The sequence below is a fragment of the Sinohyriopsis cumingii genome, chromosome 6 (genome assembly GCF_028554795.1).
Source record: "Sinohyriopsis cumingii isolate HCF-2022 chromosome 6, ASM2855479v2, whole genome shotgun sequence".
Lineage (NCBI taxonomy): Eukaryota > Metazoa > Mollusca > Bivalvia > Unionida > Unionidae > Sinohyriopsis > Sinohyriopsis cumingii.
The window spans coordinates 61,132,971-61,153,449 of NC_142966.1; the positions used below are offsets into that span (position 1 = coordinate 61,132,971).

Genomic DNA, 20,479 nt, shown 5'->3' on the forward strand with positions numbered 1-20,479 from the left:
TCCATTTCGCTGTAACCTCGAGTTATTTATGAAACACCTCAAATGAGTTTGGGGCACTAGCTTACTGGGTGCGGTATAACATTGGTGTCTTAGTTTGAGCATCGCATAGGAAAACAGTGTATAAAACCAGGGTGGGATTCGTTCAGCAACTTGTGTTGTATTTGTTTGGTTGTTGAAAGCTTCCACTGGAACGTTTAAAGGTTCAAAGTACGCGTAGATATTACGATAATCTCATTCATCGTTGAACCGCTTTAAACTTTAGAATGATTTCCCCAGGTCTGGCATAATTGCACGCTGCGACTTTTCACCGATTCCATAACATTAAAAGTCAAGGTCTTAAGGCAGTTGTAGCGTGGTGAATGAATTAATCCTATTTCTGCAGTCGTAGAACCACAATTAAAAATATAAGCCTGACTGAACATTTCACTTGTATACATTATAGATCGGTTTGTTTACAACGTGAGCATTGATACAAAGCATGACTGTGTATTGGGATATACTCGAGTATGTGTATTTGTACTGCGTAACTTAATAAAAATGGTCAAAGTTTTCTAGCCTCTTTCTTTGGCTCGTTTTGGCAACTGCCGCGATTGATATGAGAATATTACAATGTGGTTATAGATGGCTTTGACCCAGACCAGTAACAATAATACAAAATAAGGCAAAACGCCAACCAAACCCGACTTAAAGCCATCTGGTCTTTTTGTTATAGATGAGGAAACACGATTACACAAGCAGATGAGAATTTCAGAAGAGATATGCAAGCTTTGGGAACAAAATGGTTATATCTCTTATTTTGTTCAGTAACGTAGCGTTTATTCATGGCAAAATGATATTGCACTCAATGATCATTGTCAGCCTTGTAAATATAGTCCTGTTTAATGTTTTGTAATGAGACAGGAAGGGACATGTGCACACTATTGTGTGTATTGTCTTCACCAAAGCTGTCTTGCATTTCCCTTAGGACATTTAGTGACTCGTTTTGATAATGAGTAATCTAAAAACGAAGAAAAAATATAAAGATGGTTTTGTGAACATTACAGCTATGTTTGTTCTTTAGCTCAGAAACAAAGTGTCATCCATGGCAAAATGATACTTCGTAGATCAGTGGAAATCTAGTTTGATTCTACATCGTTGGAAACCTTTTGAATATGTTACTTTTTCATTTTCTTGTACATGAAATAGGAAGGGACAAACTCTAATCTTTCCTCTTCATTGAAAGTAATCGGGGTTTAATAAAAAACGTTGATTCTGGAAAAACGGTGTTAACTTGTTTGATTTACATATCCTTATTAAAAAGTTCTTTAAATCTCTCTCATTAAGTCACCCCTCTTCTAAGATACACAGCTTAGATGTACCTTTATGTCCCTATATTCACGAAGCAAAAACAAACGCGTCTTTCCGGTAGAAAGCCGACGACCTTTCGTTTCTCTCAACGCCCTCAACACTATTACGGAGACAGATAGGATGACCACATATGATAAATCTATTACGTCATACAACATTTCTGTTCGAGTCGACAATATTGTTATAATGTAGCCATGAACTTAGATGGCGCCTATGTTACATTCTCTTCGACACCTCGTACATTTTGACCCTATTTAACATGGGATTCCCTCAGACATATATAATTCAAAAGAACAGGCTCATAATACATCACTTTACCCAAAGGTCACTTTACAAGAACGTCTGCTTAAATAGTTACAGCTGAGCAATATGCTATTAATAGGCAAAACACATACTGATGGATGGACCTATACAATACTCATCAGTTAATTCTACACACCATGCACAAATATTTTACGAAAGAAGTCTTTATTCATCGGAAAGAAATTTATCCATAGACTTTTATGAGATGGATTTTCTCGTAAACTCTTGTCAAGCTGTTCCCAAATCCCAACGGAGAGAGAGAGAGAGAGAGGGAAGTTCAATCCTCTTGAAAGAGGTGTCACTTGATGATGAAGATGTGGCTACATCTTGGGGAATTGAAGGTTCTCGGGATCGACTGCAACGACAGAAGCTGTTTTGAGTTTTTGGCCAGCAAACTTTATTGAAATACTCAACATAAAAAATTACATTCCAATATCAAACTACATAAGCTTAAATCGCGGATATAAGAAATACATATAAAACTACCATATTCTTTCGCTTACCAACATCATATATTGTATAATATCTGCCGTTTAGAATATAATACAGATAATTAAATATCGAATAAATTTACGATTTCAGACCAATACCGTAATTGAAATATATGTTACTGAATTTATTCTAAAATGTCAACATATTAAACTCTATTACTTAAAGAGTATTTTATTTCTAAATTAACTATTACGGAGTATGAAGTTGGTAGCAACGTTGCTTTTGCTATAATCAATAATATAATTATAAGTAAATATAAGTTCTTCAAACAATTAATCTTTCCAATACATTATATTAAAGAATAGCAAAGAAATATTAAAATAATCTAATGTTTAAACATAAAGATGTTAGATTAACATCTTAACACTAAAATTCTTATAACACTAAAAAGTCTTATACTATGAAAACTTGTACATAGACGGTTATCTTACCTGCAAAGACATAAGCTGTTTGAGTTTTCTTGGCTAGCAAACTGACATGCCCTAGGGTTGGGGTCTTATATATCAGTTTCTTAAGACAAAGACAAATATTTGCATGACAATATAGGGTTATGTATCCCAGCCCCATAAGTTGCATGTCCAAAGGTCATTTTACACACCCATTAGTAATGTAAGCCCTTTCCCTTGTGATAAGATTGAAAAACATTGCTTACTAAACATCTTGAAGCAGTGCAAAATGTTGTCATCCATGCCGTTTCTGAGATATTCTACTTGCCTTGAACCCATATATATGTAATTATTAAACGATAATAGCAAAAAACCTCACATTATAACTTTATGTTAAGAAATGTTACAGGGGCCAGTTTATGAAGATATCCTCTGCCATCTGAAGGTAACAGTTGCTCCCCCAGTCATAACTGTAACGTGTTGGCTATATCAGTGGTGAGTTAAAATACCAGGTTCGTGATATTAAGTAACAAACTCTAAGAAATTGGCGGTTTGTGATTGCGAAATAGTATTCCCGGATGTTGCATACTATGTCAAAAGAAATTTATTTCAGTACATATACAATTTGTACGAGTCAAAGGATGCCATGTTTTTTACATATAAATATATATATTTATATACATATATATATAAGTATTTTATGTTAGATACATATATAAGTAGATGACTTGATCATGCAGTCTACGCCGACATATTCCTACTTACATGCATACAGATTTACACACATATTATACTTACTTAGATGTATCACGTTAGCTGTTTAATTGTTAGCAATTTGTATCATCGGAGTCTATTTACTGCCACTTTGTCCATTTTCATGACAGGGCGGTATTTAGATGAAACTCATTCTGATGTATACATAAAATTGTATAAGCGTTTGCTATTGCTGGCAGCAAACAATGTGTCATATTCCAAAAAATGAAAATGATACCGTTGCTTATTTAGTACTTGAAAGGAAACATATTACGAGTGAAGCGAAGCTTTTAACGCTAGACGAATAATCTCTATTACTACACTTATTACCTGTTTTCATACGTCAATTAAAATATTTTTTACCGGTTAAAACTTTTCTTGCACGGATTTGTGCAGCAGTAATTATTAGGTACGGGTAGTATCACATCAATCGGAGCGTGACATTTTAAAAGTAAAGATTTATTGTTTTTGATTATGATTTATTATGGCATGGTTCTGCATTTATATATTTTGTTATATCTGTATTTAAAAGTGAATTATGTGGCTTTATTAAGCTTACAGTCTTGTTAGGTAACAAAAATGTCTCTCAAAATTCGATAATCCTTGAATTAAAAAAATTCGCCCATCTAAGATTTCTCCATTGTCTCCAGTGTAGTTATGAATATGACAACCGAGTTTTAATATTATATTTATGCTAAAACATTTACGTTTTGTTAATTTGTAGAAGAATTTATGAGGTATGAATGAAACGGAAAGTCTCATAGAAACAGGTCACAGTACGTTCTGTTAGTTTTCAAGATCCATGGGGAATTTGTTTTAAAACGTAAAGACCTGAAATGTACCTCTTATTGCTTTAGCTTTGTCTTTTGACATTGTGCTGAAACCATTGCCCCCGCCCCGTATACATAACTGTACAATGCTGTCACATTTATTTATGATCTGTTCCTCCAGAGAGAAAGAGAGAGAGAGAGAGAGAGAGAGAGAGAGAGAGAGAGAGAGAGAGAGTTAATTGAATATAGAAATATAACATATATATGGAAAGACATATTTCCTAAATGAGAACGGAAGGTGATATCGTCAGAGTGAATATATCACTTTTATCACCACAGTGGCGATATCAATTTTCTTTTCACGGATACATCTCAGGATCTTGTTATGAAATATAGTAACAAATGTATTACAATGCATCACACAAATGCCATTCTAAAACTTTGTGATTATAATTTCTACAACGTTCCTGTAAGAAGGGTTACCTACTTTGAAAACGTTCGGATACGTTTTGAGAAGGCAAAGTGTAGAAAATGATACTCACAAACGGCTTATATCAGATACTTTTTAACACTTTTCTAACTATTGTCAGTATTTTTAATTTTGTTAATATTTATACAATTCAGAAATATATGTAGTATTTCTGTAGGAAATAAGCATTATATCTTAAATTCCTCGTGTATATGAGTGAGATTTCCTTAACATTATATTATGGTGTAATTGAAGACACCTTCCATTATATACACAAGAACTACTACAATGGATAACTGGCGTTCCAATTAGCATATAATTAGTAACTTTCTTTCTGGCTGTATGTATGCATAAAATATATCTGCTCAAGCAACGATACGCCAAACAAAACTTTTGCGAGCCCAAAGGGATGTTCAAAAGAAATGGAATCAAGAACAAAACAATAAATCAGGCTATAGAAACAACATATACCATGAATCGAACCTGTTTCCTCTGATACGAAACGTAGACTGCCATCAACCGTATCTATCTTCTAATAACATACCACTCTGATGCCCCCTATACGTATGACAAACTGTCAGGTGACAGGTAAATTATTACTGGATCATCTGCACATCGAAAGCATGTATTCTAGGAACCACATTTTGATAAATACCAAAATGTGCGTGCCCAACTGAACTTGTTTCATGCTACCGAAGCATGATCATACAGATATTAAGACTGACGTTGTCATATCTGCAGATAAATGCCGACCCAACTGATTTCAAAAGTTCAATGACGTTGTCATATCTGCAGATAAATACCGATACAACTTATTCAAAAGTTCAAATGTACTTAAAGTATCAACATAAAGTTATGATGTGTTTGGAAAAAAACGTTATTTACATCCTCACGTTCAGTATCTGTGCTTCCTACTATGTGGACGAAGAGGAAGAAAAATCAACCACAAAACTACATTAGAGAAAATGTCCACAGAAAACTCGAAAATTATTTCAACTAAGCTGGTCACTCGACCATTCACTCGGAATACTGACCATTTAGTGAAATCACAATTGACTGACAATGAACGCGACCATTAAGGGAAATAATTGTTGCTGCAGATGGTTACATATGGCGAATTCGCCATAAGCGAAAAACTCTAGTCCATAACTTGATTGCATTAACCCACTACATGTACGTTTCTTTCCTGTCTCTTCGCTCAGCATCACTCTCCTCCAGTGAAACCAATAGATCATTACTAATGTTATGCTTATTATACCATTTTATGTATTTCCATTTTAATAGAAATATATGCTATAAAGTTCTCGTTCTGCAATTAGGGTGTATTATTTATCAACGTTTCTTCAATCAACAAGTGTAACGATTTTAGGAAGGTTCTGGTGCCTTTAGTATGTTAAAAGTCCCGTGGTAGAGAGGATAAATTACAAAGGTATTTCTGTCAGTGTGGTAATATTTTGATAAAGATAAAAATATATTATATTGATTTTAAACTAAATTGCAAAAAATTGATAATACATGTAATTTGTAGTAGACATAAAAAAATGACAGTATTAGAATTACCACATATTTATCAAGTTTTATGGTATACTAGTTCATCATGATAAGTTCCTAATATAGGTCGAAACCAAGTGGCGCGCATATCGAGAGCTGTAAGAAATGATGGTAGTATCTTTTGGAAAAAAGGATTGTTTGACTTGTACACTGTAGCGGGAAAATTGTAAAGACGGTTTTGGATGTACTTGAATAACGAAAAGTCTTGCCGAATCAATTTCATACCCTACACGATGTACCCATCAGCAAAGCTGATTTTAATTTAGTTTCTTAGAGTGGAAGCTTCAATTGCCTTACCCCTCTCCCAAGTGCAAGGTTCCTAGGACAGTTTTGTTTTGTTTTAAATAGTATTTGATTTTCATTGATGAAAATCATTTATCTCAATTATCGAGAAGAAATCAATAGCCGAATTATGATCGAGTTTGACTTTTTCAAAGACACGGAGTAATCTTAGCAGGCCCCAAACGAGCGTAAACTTGTGGAACAATCACACGTAGGATTTCGGAAGACCAACTGCCGTTTAATATGTAATGCTCTCAGACAGGAAAATCAACTTCATTGTTTTAAAGATAAACATATTTGCTTCAGTTATTTAAAAACAGAGTTTTATATTTATTAGCTTGCTAAATGGAAAACTGTCGATATGATTATTACTTTTCATTCAGGGGATTGAATCGACAGAAAGGGCCCTCGGAGTTTATTCGATGTTAAAATAGATCATTCAAAGGGATTTATTTTAAGAGAATGTTTAGATGGTCCGAAAAGATTAATAGGTAAAACAAAGGGACCAAAGGCAACAGCAAATTCAGTTCGAATTGAAATTATAAGCGTTTAATATTGTTTATGTATTAACCGTATTATAACCGCCTACCCCACATATGCCATATTTCCGAATCACATCGCAAATAATGACCAAACGGCCCCTATTGAGTCGACGCGTGCCATTATACACCACCACAGAAACAGTATAAAACAACTTTAAACTTTTTAATAGACCCATGCTTTTAATAATGTATTTAGCAGCTATTCCTTATATATTTCTGTACTCTTTTATATAAGGCCACTGACCCTTAAACAATTCGTTTTAGATATGAAACGAATGTGCAGTTAATTTGCTGATTTGATTAAGAACAGCACTTTTGAGATTTATAGACAAACAGGATAAAGATAATAAATTACAGCGTTTCTAATTTATTTGTGAATATTCTTTTTTAAGTTAGTACAAAAGTAAATGGTTTGAATATGTGCAAATAATTCATGAAAACAATTGTGGATATAAAATCTCTAAAAGATAAATATAATCTTAAGGATGCCTCCAAAAGTTCCCACTTAGCAACTTGTCAGGTTTGCGTTTCCGGTTAATAATTTTTAGAAAAAAGTTTATATTTCATTCTAAACAAACGTTATAGCATAGTGGTAAAAGGCTGGAATAGTTTGTCAACGTATCCAGCTTTTAATTATCATTCTTAGTTAAGTTTCGCTACATGTCTGAATATATTCAGGAGATAATATTTGAAAGAAATACGGTGTCGGAAATTATATCAGATAGACTGAACACTGAGGTAATGAAAATGGATCTATATTGACATCCATAGTTTATATATAAAAAAAGGAATAGCAAATTGGTTCGCTCTTCATTTCTTTTAATTTTAAATATGGCTTCTACTAATCGTCATTACATAAAACGAATACTTAACATCTCTAACTTAATTATACAGTTAAAAAGGTAGGAATCAATAGAACCTAACCTTTCTAACAGACTTTGGAAATAGTTTAAAATACCAACTGTTATAATATGATTTTTCTGAATTCCCACGGCCGATAATATATTTTTATATTCAAATTTATGTTTTCAGCATTTGACAGATGCAAATATTTTTAACCAAGTCACCAGAGGCAGACGATCCGTCTGTAAGTACCTATGTTTGCATAACCAATAGGCAATTTTTTCCATAATATGTTCTATAAGTAGACAGACATTTTCTTACCAAATGTAGTACAAAAACACAAGTGAAACATATTTTTGATATTCATTTTCTTGTAACTTCTGGTTGACACTCTATGTAGCTCTTTCTTTTAATCATTTTCTGGCGCTGGGCCATATAGGTCGGAACCATAGAAAACAAATAATGATACCAGTATCAGCGGGGTAGTATTGAATACATCATTTGTGTATTTGTTTGCAATCTCTTTTGATAAAATTGGTAAATATATTGTTGTTTGTCTTCAACATTTGAAGTGATCGGATTGATTCCTACATAACATTAAAATAACAAAAGCAAAGCGGACTTGGGGTGGAGGTGGGGAATGAATGAAATACATATTTAGCCACAAATCGACTATATAAGGCAATAACGTAGGACAAAATATAAAAGTTGCAATTATGAATCCTGAAAATCTCGCGAACGTATGAACTTTAACTCTGCAGCAAATAAAAACAGTTGTAGGTGACTGATGCAAATCGACAAATCTGAGGTATGAGGAAATGACACTACATTGAATATTTCTGCTATATTAAATTGTTGTGTCTCCTTATTTTCAAAACACGTGGTTCTATATGACAAGCAAGCATATATTATCTAAGAAAAAAAAATTAAACCCAACTTTTCTAAGGTTTCTTACATCATGGATAATAAAAATGGCAAGTGTAGCGCCATGTGGGAGAAAACAGTGAACCCACGACTAACAGGGAAGGTTTCGTATCCAAGAGTATTATTTAAAATGCCAGAAGTTAGAAGGGCACAGAATTTCAACATAATTCTTTTCGTATTTCATAAAAATGTACCTACGCATATATTTAATATATTTTCAAATTATTCAAAAGACACTAGTTAATTTATGCTTTATATCTTTAGTCGCAGATGTCCTTTTGAGCTTGGTTGGACTTTAGAGGTGACTTTTTCAGAATAGATTGCAAATTCAGACCACGTGGTATCATTTTGATATTGTTTTGACTTTTGATATGACTGTTAGAAAGTAAAGGGCGAAATGAAGACTTTCTTTGATTTCCATTGAATATTCAGATTTCAAACGTTTCTCCATCTTTGCACCATGGTATCTTGTGCGTAACTAAATCTTTATTGAAAAGAATCACCACAATCATGTCTTTATATAAAGCATTTGAAGCATCAGAATTATATTTAAATGATTTTAATTTATAGTGCTAATTTTGTATTCTGAACAAGCATGTTTGAATAACTGCTCCCATATGATCGGCATTGAAAATTAATTACATAATTGACTCATGAACGCATTTGGAATATTACTAATATGAAAAGAATAAAAGGACAAGAAGACAAAATGACAACTACATGTGTTGTAACGGGTGTGTGGCCTACAAAGGAGGACATACAACTTCATTCATTCGGATGCGATACTGAGCAAGATGTTTTGGTAGAATTCGTCATAAGTGCTGAAGAGATTGTATGCGTTGGACATAGTGGATTTAAGCGCTAGAAGTTCAAGGAAACGTTAAAATTTGGGTAGCAGATAAAGAACTCCAGACTTATCGTCTTCATCGGCATTTGATATTCAATATATATAGTATATTGAAGCATTGCTATCAAATGGTGACCAGGTGGTTGAAAGTTCTGAGTGGTATTTCCATGTAACTATAAAATCCCGGACTACCTCTTCTAAAAGTTCTGTAAGTCGTCCGAACCTCTAACGTCAGTTAACACGATGTCGCATAAAACCAAGAGCAATTCAACGTTTCCGTTTCAAGATGTTAAGTCCGTATGGTTCTGTATCTATAACATGATAAGCTATTATGTTGCTGTGAAACCGTAGCAAAGGCTATTTCTTAAAGTTCAAAATTGTTTAAAAGGACTCTCATATTCAAACGATCTTCTAGAATTTGACTGAATTTTCTGACATTGATCAAGCATTCTTGTAATCGTTAAATGTAATATTCTTATGGATAACATACTTATTTAGTCCCTTACATACCTTCTTGGTAGGGAGCCCCGAGTGGCCGAGTGGTCTAAAGCGCTCTCCGTTACGGCTCACTGCCATCTCACCTCTGTCTGCGTAGGATCGAGTCTCGGATTCGGCCAAAGTGGGTATGTGAGAAAGCTTGCTAGTTGCTTCTCGAGGGTTGGTGGTTTTTTCCGGGGATTTCCCAGGTTCTTCCTCCACCATTAATACTGGCCGCCATGTATAGCCTATCGTGTGCTGAAAAACCCTACAACAACAACAACAACTACTACTACTACTACCTACTTTGTAGACTGATCACTTTTCCAAATTGCATTCATATCTTAGACCTGCGAATGCTAAACTTAGAACTTAATTCATCTCGTAATATAATTGATATCACTGGCACCTATTAAGATTACCAGTGTAATCTGATAAACCAGGGGTAGTTTTAATATTCATTTATTGACTCAGGCACGCCTCACTGCAATTTGTAGGGGAATAAATTAATTACTAACTTGAACATATGTGATATGACGAGGAACGTCAATAAATAAACTGCTCTCTAATTTAGAAATGGGATAAATATTGTCCATAATGGACTAAATTCATCACATACATTATACTCTTTTGAGTATAATTTAACATCAGAAAGGTTTTGTATGGTTTTTGAGATTTGACACATACATACAAAAATAGCTGATCCGAACAAAACGTAGCTGCGCCGATTTAAAGAAATTAAATTTTGTGAAAGTAAAGCGACTCATTTTTACATCCTTTCTCCGGTAACCTAGCTGGTCGTAGTGGCTCCACTGGTGATTTTGTGACGATCTCTCAAATTTTCCCTGTTCTCCACTGCTTTATGGGACTTTGCAAAGTACGTGGCTGTTCACTTTTTGTTAGCATCTACCCATCTCTTATTCTGTCTGCTTTGTTTTTTTGTCATGCTAAAGTAAGTAACTAAAACAAAATTAAAATTCAAACTAAGCAAACATTTTATTAAAAATATCCTTGACCCATCATTGACGAGTTATCTTCAACAAAAGATAAAAACCTGCAGATGATATGGTTTTTGTTTTTGAAATAAACAGGATAACGTTCACTAAATTAGGAATTACGAATATTTGAACAAGAAAAAGAAATTGAGATTGTGTATAAATGGATACCAGACTTAATTCGGAAGCTCAAAGGTTTTATTGGGTTAGAAGCCGTTAAGGTCTAGTAGACCTGCTAATAATGAACCACAGATACAGTGCAATAATAATCTATAAACATATAATGGCTGAACGATTTGGTTATGGCATAATATTCTAGATGGATTAGTCTTGATCAAACATTAAAATGTTGCATATCCACAATATTTTCTACATATGATAAAAGTACTTGGAACGTTAATCGTGTCTTTCATTATTCACGTGAAAGGAAATACAGATAATGCAGAGGAAAAGAATTGTTTATAATGTATGACAGTTTCAATTTGTTGAAATTTAATGATTATAATATTTGTGTGACATAGGACAAACCTATACAGTCGCTACAGTATGTTATAACGAATTGGACTGACATGGAGGTGTGCATGAAATAAATGCTAATATAAAATATTGCTAAAGCACATACTAATAGGAAGGAAACAATTATGTGCATGTGTTAATTTAAAATACCCTCCTATCTTACATTCGCACAGATGCTCATATATTCAATTGTTTTGTTTTATCTAGGTATTTTTAATTTAATGTAATATTGCATCTGCTAAAGTTATTTGATTTTACGTGTAGTGAATTTTTTTTACATTAACATGTTAGTGCAGAATAAACAAATATGTGATAAATATTTGTTTAGTACATCTAAGTATCAAGCTATATGTGCTCGGGATCTTGATAAACTTGGGTTGTATTTTTATGACTAAATTACATTTATACAAATAATTGTAAACGTAGCCTCTAACTTCATCTCAAGCAGCCTAAAACATTATTTGCAAAAGATTTGTCCCAAACATAATCGGATCCTATCCTAAACCAGAACGTCAAAACAAGTAATCCAGAAACGTAATGCAAGCCAACCACATAAAAAATATGTGTTACCATATTAGGACTTCAAAATATGATTGATTCTCAAGGACACAAATTAAGGAAATTATTTATTGAAGTGTCGGACAAACAATAGAAACGAAGAATCGTATTGTACAACAGACAACTGTTTTTGGATAATATGAGAAATATAAAGGATCACAAATTATCTAAACTTCTAAGATTATAGGATTATTTTAAATTTATTTAAAGGATTTCTGAACAGTTGCAATACATACAGATTCTGGCATATCAGCACATTCGAGGACATGCATTTCATTCTGAACACTCAGTTCTTTTGCAACTATATGGCACTTTGTTAGGATTGTGTTGAATGTAAATCTTAATGCTGTAAGCTCCTGTTCACTTTTCATAACTTATGGAATTCAATTATTTAAGTTTTACTAACTTTTACTCAGTTTATTAGCATATAGTCGAGGCAGTTAGGTTTATGGCACAAAATATTTCCTCAGACAAAACCTACCCAAATAATTATTTGGTTTGAGATACGATTAACCAACTAAATGTTTTGGCGAGACAAAGGAGACAAACATTTACTGATATTGGAATGGTTCCCTTAATAATCTTGAAATCAAATACACATAAAACTGTATTGAAGATTGGGACCAGATAACGATTATTATTAAAGCAAGGCAAGATTGCTTTATTGTCTAAATATTTAAACTATCACGCAGTTTTACAATATATTCTTAAAAGTAAGAATAGAGTGTCTGAGATTTTACAATCCACTTCTTGAAAAACACCTGTTAAAGTTTCACATTGCGTGTCATATTAATTAAGTTACATGTATCTACCTTTCATTTCATCTAGTAATTAGTTTTACAGACAGATATTAATACACTACCCAATCATACAAAACAGTTTATAGAAAATGATTTCGGTTTTGTAATACTCCACATAATTTCGCAATTGCTTTGGTGACTCACAAATTATTCATACCGTGTTTGACAATGATCCATAACTCTAATATGATATACTAGATTTGTACACTTTGTTTATTGCACAAAAAAGATGACTAATGCAGGAATTTTAGTTTTAAATTCACATCTATGCTACTGTAGTAGGTTTGTCGGTGAGAAAATATCCCAACGACAAGAGAGGTTAAAACAGCACTTGGCATATGAACATTATTCGCCATTTGATGTATTTTGACATTTTCGATTACCATTCGTAATTCTAAAAAACTCAAAACAAAGTTGTGAAAATATCTAATTCTTTAAATATGTCCTGATACAATGACTGCGCTTATATGTTGAACACTCGTACCCTTCTGCCTTACTTGTGCTTTGACTCTTATACACACGTACACATACGTTCCCTAGTTACACCCACACTTTTTCTTTCTCTTCACACTTTTTTGTAGACATATTTTTTAACGTCTGGGATTCCCATTTGTAATACAAAAATCTCTCAAAATCGAATATTGAAATTGGTTCGAAGATGATTCAGTTTTTTTGGCTTCACTCTAGTTTAGAGGTTCATAAAATTTGGCTCATTAAAACTGCGGCAATAATTTTATATAAAATGACTGATAACGAAGAATAGTTATGATATTTCTTCTATGAACCCCACATTCCAATTGCTTATATAAATATTAATCAGCTGTTGAAACACGTTAAAAAAAGAAAATAAGATAAAATACGCAGCGCTTTATAAACAGTCAATCGCAAAATTTGCCTAAAAATTGTACAAGACTAAAATAAATAGAAGACTGGGCAACGAAACGATTGTAAATGTTGTTCGTTGCGTAATTAATTTAGCGAGCAATTAAAACGTACGATTCATATATATATATATACATGACATGTAATGCATACATGATTACATGAATACTATTATTATGTAATACTTAGGCGGTGAAGAAACGTCAGTCGGTCATATGGAATGAAAGATGTACATGATGGATATTTTAAGTTTTAAGTTGATGAAGTAAAAATAGTATTGTGATGGAAGAAGAAGAGAAACAATCAGAACAAATTAGTTGCACATTTGGAGAAACGTTTTCAGAAGGGTTGATGTGCAATCACAAAAAGATCACATTTTAAACTTAGTATTATATTGAATAACTGGTCGGCTAAGCATGTCGTTTTTACTTGATACTCAGTTCGCCAAAAGTTTACATTCAAACGAGCTTTACTTCCTCTCCAAACTGGAAGGTTAATGAATATAATAATAATACAACATAAAATTATATTTAGCATCACACTAGCCCATGACGCGTTTAATAATGGTGTAAAGGGATATAGATTTTGTCGTCGTTATGATCAGGATTTGTATTTATTTGTAATGATTTCCAAGAATAATCGAATAAGAACATATACAGGTAACTTAGAACACATGATTCAAAGAACTTAAAGTCAGATTTAGAAAGTTTACTTGAAAGGAGAATACCGCGCAGATATAACAAAGCTTTTAAACATACTAAAGACATAAACTGCGATTGGCAATGAATATGCTATATGATACGCTACATACAACATGGATCAGAAAATAAATAAAGATACAAGTTGCTTGGATAGAATAACTAACGTTATATTTACATAGATATCAGCCAATTAGAGAAAGTCATAATTAATAGAAAAAATGGGCAAGAGACAAAACTGCTAGATATTTTACTTGACAAATTGGCACGCAGAGACTATGGGCCTATAGGTTAATAAAGAATCGACTCGATAAATCAATCTACGAGCAATTGAACAAAATTGCAGGACTTTGATACGAATGAATTCTGCTGCAATTATGTTTATACAATGAGAATAGAAGCATTTCAATATTGAATGCTACACTTCTGAAAAATAAACATTAACTCAATATGAAATCGTAATCATTTAATTATTCACTTGACATACACAATTGGAAATTACAAGGGTCCTGCACATAATGAGTATAATCTTAATTATAGTCATCCAGATTACGTACCACTCATTATCCAGTTTATCAGGCTATGAATCCAGTCTGCCGAAATAGTAACAATGCATGTGACTCGAACTTGTGTAAAAATGCCAGTCAAAACTTTTAATTGGCAATAAAGAAAAATTGCCTCAACAAATCAAAAGTCATATAATGTCTTGAAAAGATGATCAATACTTTAGAACATATTTTGGAGGTGTTAACTTAAATCTCACAATTTCAAAGATTACCGATTAGCGTTTGATAAACGACTTGCAGAAGAATTTGGATGATTGCAATTACAAAAGAAATCGGGAGAGGTGGAAAAGGGTGAATAGTACTTATGTTATTGGTCAAGTGGAAGAGCGAAGACAGTTGCGCTGTCTAATATAATTATATGCACATGCAGGTTCAGTTTGGTCTGAAGCTAAAAAGAAGACACATGATATTGTGTAATTTGATCCCGAATCATGGTTTAAATCTTACATCGAACTGAATATAACACTGAGAAAAATATCAACTAATGACTGAAAACATATTTTTCCCAAATTCATAAAGAATTCTGTTTTGGTAACATACATTAATCTATGAAAGTGAAGGAAAGTTAAATATGTTTTCAAGGAAACCAGTTAACAAATTCCTGTAAGGTTTATTTATAAAAGGTGTTTAATCATAGGTAAAGCCTTGATGGTAGTGCAAAGAGTATAAAAAATCAAGTTACTTGGACCCATTTATTGTTCTTTGAAGTAAGCAAATAGCAGCTAAACACTATTCACTGCAACAAAACCAAAGGACCAACATGGTGAAACAATTATGCTTCTCAGGACATATGCAGAAGCGTTATGTATTATGTAGAGAGACATAATCTTTATAATGACAAAGAATAACATCATTTGTACGACACTAGCGATTACAAGAAAGATAATATATTTGGTTCCATAAATGAATGAAAAGGTACCGATATTTGTTAAAGTTGGATTATGTGCTGCTCATACTGCTGTATATGTTTATTACAGATACACAGGAAAAGAAATTACACAAGGACATTCAAGAGTGTGTGATCAAAACGAATCTAAACTTCGAGATGTACAAAACCAGTTTCTTGAACTAAGCTGTAAATTACTAAAAGCAAATTTAATTAGATCATGCCATCATGAGTTATGCAATATTACATTGAATAGTTAGATTAAGATAGTATGATGGCAAGAGACATTATGTTGATAACATGAATATCAATATAGTTAGTTTTGACTCTTACGAGTTAAATCATTCGTTGGATTCGTGGGACACAGTAAAAGTTTGTTTATTTTGTTTGTATCCAGCCTTCAAATAGTGTACCTCTCATAAAAAAAGGTACTTTACAGTTTTCCCAAAACAAATTCTCCATAGACGTCTTATGTTTGGAGTAAACGACCACTATAAAAACATCCAACGCAGGTTCTTTATGACAAATTTATATTCATATACAGTTAAAGGTCCAAGACATGTATTATATAATGCCTACCAGAGGATGCTAACTTGTTTAGCAAACATATTTGTTTTCTTCTTCGCTTATTCAGTGTTAACGCATTCACCTATCAAAACAATGTCATAGTGTCCTGAAAAAACAATAATGGATAATTTTAGCCATATATCTAATTTGTCGTTTGATCCACCTCAATTACCGGTACGTTCTGTTATCCTGTAAGTTTTGTTATACATGAAGATGACAACAACAAAGTAAAACAAGTTTGCTAATTCCTTTCGAATACAATTTATTGCAGGCTTTGCCTTTCCATTAGCTGCAATGTCAGATATCATATAATTATATTATAGGGCTCGTCCAAATATATTATTTAAATGGCATATCAAAGTTCTGAGTGAATATCAAAATATAACCTTGTTTCTCTCGCTGTTGTAACGTAGGTATCGTAATAGATCTTGCTGTTAGCTTTATATATAATGCAGAACTGTTTCTCAAATCAATTAGTTGTGACTTTTAATTTAAGTAGGTTTTTTTTTGGACGTTTTATATAGATGTGCTAACATCCTTCATGGAAATTATCTTGTCTAAAAAGGTGGGATCTTTAATTTACACAAGATTAACTTAAAAGTCCCAATGACTAGACCAACATTCTTTCTTTTTATTTTAGTTCACTTAAACTTGTTCATTATCTCATACATCAATTCACTGAGGTTATACGTATTGTTTAAAAAAGCTTTTAAGAAATGTATTTGAAGGCAAAGTATAAAAATGTGTTATGTTATACCTTATTATTTATTAGGTGACACCATTCATCATTTCACTCTTTCATTGTCTGGCTAGTAGACGTCTAATTATATTTATAAGAAGAATCTATTTGTTGCTCAGTTGAAGTGTTTTGCTTTATTGAAATTCATCTTCCTTCAGGTTGTTTAGGTTTGTTCAAGGTTATGTAACACATATGTTTGATATTTTTATGCTGAAATGCATCATTCATATTATATCTTGTCAACCTATCAAAGATACCACTATCTGAAGCATCATACTCTTGGTTCATATTTGTTAATATGGTAGCTTGTAAAACACAATGAACATTAATCAGAATATCAAGCACAGCATAAAGATACAATTTATTGTACACTTATGTTATCTGTTATATTTATCTGTACGCGCATACCTCATTAATGAACTATTGCTATTGCATTACCGTTACCAAGCAATCGATGATCATGTTACCCTCCTGCTTCAAGCCAGATGCAACGATAATCATTAGGGAACGTTTGTTTGCTACGCATCACATAATTCCATCGGTGCTTCCATAAACGTAAGCTTTAATTCATTTCGCCCATTTTATACAATCTTTTCATACTAAATATTACGTATTTTCCTGCCTAATTAACATAAAAGAAACAAACTTGTCTGCCTCTGTTTCTCTGTCTTACTTACACAGCATTACAACTGGATCGCGGTCATAAATGTAACAAGTTATTGTAGTTTTAGCTGCCACATTAAATATTATTTTTTGTATGATATTGCAGAAGAAAGAATGAATTCATCCCTGTACTTTTCGTTAACTTACTGAGCAATTTGTTCAAAAGCAATTCTGTCATACATAGCAGCCTCTATACTTTTTATAGAGTTTGTCAGTGTTATGTTAATTCTATAATCCCGAAGAAAAGCAAGTGGATACAATGGACAATGACCTTTCAGCATCGACAGGGAAAGTTATATAAAAAATGCCTTATGTTAAAAAAGAAAACAATGTTACTAGAAAAGAAAAAAATAAAGAACAACAGAAGAAAAATAAAGCACTGAGCAATGTCTGTATCAATGTTTTGTATAATAGTCGCTCATGATCGTATGTTTCATTTTTTACCCATGATACATTATTCAAACCTGGTTACTATTAGATATGTTAATAACTGCACATCTCTGAATATCATAAAATTGAAAAGATCATCACTGCCACACGCACGAAATAGCTATGTCTTTAACAATTATTCAACTCCCTTTGTTTCCACGGCTCTATCAACATCTCTTTTATTCTGTTGCATCAAACAATTAAATAAAAATGACGCAGGTACATTACATTATAACCGAATGTAAGTGTTTACCACTTGTATGTGTTTAGCAGGTATATATGATATCATGACGTGTAGAATTAAGATATGTAAACATAGTCTGATATTTCCTTTTGTATCTCTGTCTGTCTGTCTCTGTCTGTCTCTGTCTGTCTGTCTGTCTGTCTGTCTGTCTGTCTGTCTCTCTCTCTCTCTCTCTCTCTCTCTCTCTATATATATATATATATATACAAACACGGACGATCTAACACTGGTACGCGTTGTTATATTTAGTTGTGACTTTTTACTGTGAACGGCAACAATCAACAAGTCCGCCATCAAAGATCTTTCTGGAATCAAAGACTGGGTCCGCGATTAACCATCAAAGCTTATCTTGCTCACTGTCACAGGCATGGTTGACTCGAGTTCGTTTGTGCAGATTCTTCATGTTTTGTTTCAATAAAGCATATTCATAATTTTTAAGAACTCTTTCTCAAAGTCGTTCCTGGCCTCTTTGCGAAGATCCGATTACATTTGCATTTACGAGCCACCCAAGCGTGCTGGCAAAATTAAATAACTCGATGTATTTTGTTTACCCATTCTCTGATACAGCCATAGGTTTTTCAAGTGTAGTACACTATTGTGTTTGGTCCTAAAATTTTGTACTATTTTGATTCATTCATTAAATCTACGTCCAGATTCATCGACTATCACGCAATGATACGGTTACAACCACTTGTCAGGCACAGGCAAGGCTTATGGTACCAACGGATAATCGTTGTGTACATCATGTAAATGTTACAGGTATTCTAGATCACCTTCAAAGAAGTGTCCGTAGTCTCTGTTCCTTTTATACTCGTATATGTGTATTTGTATGTCAATGTATCTATAATTAATCCACCAAAACCTACCAACTGGCATCGGTTGCTTCATTGCCCATTAATAATAACGGTTATTGATATATACAATTTGATGTAAACTGTCAGCTGGCTTATAACCGTCTGTGTTCGGAGTGTTTGGATGAGCACATCTGTGACCCTCCATATAAATTCCTCCACGAAAAGAGAACTTAATAAACATATGTTGGTCAATATCGGTGAGGAGCTGTTATTCGAATTTTGTTTTGTACAACAACGCATCCCAAACCATACATTGTAATGAGAAGTAATGTACAGGATCTAACTTGTAAACGTGCATTTGTAGTGTCATTAAAGTTTTCAATCACACCCAAAAGTGAAAACACATCAGTGCGAAGATACAGCTCGTGATAGTCACCCATGATCTGGCATTCTAATGTTGACCTAATTTTGTTTTCTTGCTCGTAGCTGTTGTCGGAAATAGGTTCACATGACAGCGATGAATGAAACGCTTCGATCGTTCGCAACTGAGTTTGCTCAAATTTGGCCCAGTCATTCACATTCGTACAGATGCACACATTTTCTCGTTAATATGTCAATGTTTGGGGCGCAAGCCCCCGGGGGCAATACCTACGAGTTCTCCGCCGCTAGATTGCTCAATAACTTCTCCAAGGCTGAATTCAAAGACTGTAACGAATCAATAAGCTGTACTTGAGTCAGTCAAAGGTCATGTATTTTTCTATATTGTTTTGAATAGAACTTATCAGTGAATTTGATGTTGTGCCTACTGCTTGCTTAATCAGTGGCTGTCATACATTACGAATGTTATGAAGCATTACAGGGATTTTTATTTTCTTTGGGTAAGTTCTCAACTGCAAACCACTTGTGTTGTGTGCGGCTGCTCTGTACGTCGGATCTTTCAGTGTAAGAGCTTTGCCATTCACCAAAGGGATCATCACAAATCCAGCAATAAATGGCTGCAGAAAACTCATTAATGCTATTACGGGTCATAATCATGTCTGCTGGTGAATAGAGCTACTGTCGAGTCCATTTTGCTGTAACTGCAGTCGATTTAATAAACACCTCAGCCGAGTTCTTGCCACGATACAATATTCTTGTTCAACCTGCCCGTTGCAAC

At 33.3% G+C, this 20,479-nt stretch overlaps 1 protein-coding gene across 2 annotated transcripts in view; it reads left to right on the plus strand.

Annotated features, from left to right (window-relative positions):
* LOC149797059 (scavenger receptor cysteine-rich domain superfamily protein-like) overlaps positions 1 to 20,479 on the plus strand; it is a 226,352-nt gene that overhangs the window by 27,297 nt on the left and 178,576 nt on the right. For both annotated transcript variants that reach the window (XM_089961739.1, XM_089961738.1), the window contains exon 2: positions 7,928 to 7,982. In XM_089961739.1, coding sequence (XP_089817865.1) covers positions 7,928 to 7,982 — 55 coding nt within the window. The remainder of the gene's footprint in view (positions 1 to 7,927; positions 7,983 to 20,479) is intronic.